The 3,170-nt window shown below is 34.9% G+C and overlaps 1 protein-coding gene across 1 annotated transcript; it reads right to left on the reverse strand.

Moving 5' to 3' along the window:
* LOC113761277 (auxin-responsive protein SAUR32-like) lies at positions 1-1,119 on the reverse strand. The gene has a single exon (XM_027304188.1). The coding sequence runs from the start codon at positions 626-628 to the stop codon at positions 266-268; it is 363 nt and encodes a 120-aa protein (XP_027159989.1). The 5' UTR covers positions 629-1,119; the 3' UTR covers positions 1-265.
* Between the last annotated feature and the right edge of the window lie 2,051 nt (positions 1,120-3,170).

The raw sequence follows: 3,170 nt of genomic DNA on the forward strand, positions 1-3,170 counted from the left end.
TGCAAGAAAAATTGTGAGCAGTTTGAATTTACACAACAACTCTGCTATATCATCCGACTTCTGTCCTCCATCGTCTACAGTGTTGTGGATGGGAAAAATGGCAAATGACTAGACAAATAAAAGCGGGACCAAATTTTTTTAAGAAAAAAATGACAAACAAAATTCAAAACCAGAAATTTACACCGACACGTCAACATTCTTTTACTCTTTTGTTCGGAGAACCTAGTCAATAAATAAAATAAAATGCGTAGCAAAGATCCATAATTCAAGCCTTGAAACACCAGTGCTGGTTGTGGTGGTGGTGGTGGTGGTGGTGGGAGCTTTCCTTGTCGATAATACCCTGAACATGACGGAATTCCTCAACATGACAAGGAATATTGAGAGGGCCTTTGTGGTCAAAACCGTACTCTTCCTCGGCTTCTTTCAACAACTGCATGAAGAGCGGGTGGTTGATGTAGATCACCGGTATGATGAACCTCTGCTGCTCCTCTCCTTCGTGGCCCACCAAAATTGCTAAGCACCCCTTCGGTATGTCTCTCAGATCTTTCCTCCCGTGGTGGTGAAAATGGATGTGTGGCACATGAATATGAAAATTCAGATGCGGATGATTCTTATCTCCACCAACCATACTTGCAATAAACCAACCAAGGCGATCAACTTCACCGGCCCGGCGAGCTTTTCCTGCTGTAGTTTTCTTCGCTTTTCTTGGCTTTTGCTGAAGCAGTATATACCAAACGTTACAAGAAAACAAGAGAAAAAGGCCAAGGATCGGAGGCCGAAATGGCGAGTTTGAAAAGGGTTAACGAACAGTCTGTTAAAGACCTTGGAACGTTGCTCATGATATATTAATCAGTATTCCTTGTGCAAAAGATAAGCATACGAGACCTTCCTTTCTTTTCTTTTTCCTATTTAAGATGAGAAGAGGGTTTTTGAGATGTGAAGATTGGGATCGTATTTATATACTACTGCTGGCTGGCGTATGCTAATTGCTAAGGCGAGGAAGGAAGGGAAGAGGTTACTTGGGGGAGGTGGGGATTTCTTCATTTATACACAAACAGAGATAACTGGCGTGAATAGTCAAGGCGCAAGCGTACATTCCAGAGAAGACGGAACGGAACGGAAAAGCTGAAACGGTCCTGGCTGGGGTGGGTTTTTTGGGGTTTTACTCACGTGTCTGGCATTTATTCTGTGGGGATTTCCCTACGAACTCTCCAACCAAAACCACACTCTTTTGCATATCTTAGTTCAAACAAACAAGATATCTTTATTACTTATCCATCATTGCAATGATATCATAAATAAAATATTTTTAAAAAATGATATATATCGCCGATTTTCCATCACCAGTGGATCGCTTCCTATGGACCGGTAATGTGGAAATTAATTTCCTTTCCCATCTTGATGGACTCATGATGTACTCATGATGTGACAAGTTTTATATTGAATAAAATTTGTTTTGATGAGACTTAGGTCCGTTTAAATTGCTATTTTTAGAAATTTTTGTATAAAATATAGTGCATCAATTTGATACATATGAAAAAAATATGATTTAAAATAATATATTCATGAAAAAAGGTAAAAAAGTTTCTACAGTAAATCACAATTCAAACGAGACTTTAGGATGACCAATTATTCTTTTCAACCTTACCTTAAGTACTTTTTACTAAACCTTAATTTAGTTTGACAAATTATAGACTTTTTAAATTAATAACTTGTTATTTAACTTGCCGATCATGTCTTAATTTAATATTTAAAATTGATGTTCCAGAACTTAGAGCTCTTGGGTTTCTAGTTCTTTAAATCCCACCATTTCTTTAATAATTTTTTTTTTAAAAAAAAAAAGGAAAAGATTTGTTATCTAACGTGATTTGGTCTTTGATTGTAGTCTCCCTTCCCCATTTCTTAAATCCCATCATTTTTCTACTGGGATTTTTTTTAAAGAATTGCTTTTGAAAAACACAAAAAATGCGAAAAGAAGTGAACTCGTGAGGAACCTATCTAATTTGGAATATTTCATATGGTTAACGTATTCTGTTTGCTTTCTACCCAAGATCAAATCAACATTATGCCATGACTTGCAAAACTGGATAGACATATGACATTGGGATGTATAGAAAGTGGGGTACTGTGGAGAAAAGCGTGGGAGTATATGTGCAAGAAAGAAACGTAATTATGTGCATAAGAAAAGTCAAATTTTCTAAAACTAAAAGAAAAATACAGCATTTTAATTTTGAGAAAATATATTAACCTATGATATTTCTTATGTAACCATCCGCATAGGGACCGATACACCTATAATACGTATTATATTACTCTAAAATATTATGCTCTTCAAAATGCAGTGTAGGTCAACCCATAGTTTATTGAATTTGTAATAGGATAACTAACAGGTACACGTTATTTAAGTACTAGTTATTTAGCAAAAAAAAAAAAAAAAAAAAAGTAGCTAGCAACACTATAAATATATGTAGTATATAGTATTGTCAACAACTGTATTGCACTCTAAATCATGTTAATAAGGCACTTTAAGTATTTCCTGTTACTTGAGTGCATAATTTTCATTGTCTACAAAATAAGCCAATTATTCCTTCATCTCAAAAGTATTCTTCTTTGAAGTTTCTATTTTTACTTTTTTTGGATTAATTGTTTTCAAATAGTAGTGTTTTTCAAAAACTTCCTATTGGGATTGCTATTTTTAGGTTTTTTTGTAAGAAAATGTACTGTAACGATTTGATATATATAAAGTAAATAAGTGATTAAAAAATGTATTTATAAAAAACGTAATTATTTTTTTTGTAGAAAATTACAATCCAAACAAGACAGACTATGTATGTAACTGTACATATGAAAACTTTTGTAGTAGTTATATTTTGGAGTGTTTTGGGGGATATTTTGTGGTAGATGTTTTTGAAAGATTTTTTTTGGGGGCATTTTTAGAATTTGTGAAGTTATTTTTAAAATTATTTATAGAGTTTATTATTGTAGTCTGGATGTTGTTTAGGTGTTGCTTCGCAGATTAGGTTACACGGCACCTTAGTGGCCAGGCTAACGAGCGACCCTGGATGAGCCACTCCGGCGAAAATGGGGTCCACGGGCAATTAGCCTACCGGCCGACAAAGTCCTAGGACTAGGGGGTTTTGCGATTCATATAATTTGAGGGACTCGGGGCA

The sequence above is a fragment of the Coffea eugenioides genome, chromosome 2, assembly GCF_003713205.1.
Source record: "Coffea eugenioides isolate CCC68of chromosome 2, Ceug_1.0, whole genome shotgun sequence".
Classification (NCBI taxonomy): Eukaryota; Viridiplantae; Streptophyta; class Magnoliopsida; order Gentianales; family Rubiaceae; genus Coffea; species Coffea eugenioides.

Coding starts and splice junctions, on each gene's coding strand:
- LOC113761277 (XM_027304188.1), bottom strand. CDS start 628: ATGGTTGGTGGAGATAAGAATCATCCGCATCTGAATTTTCATATTCAT.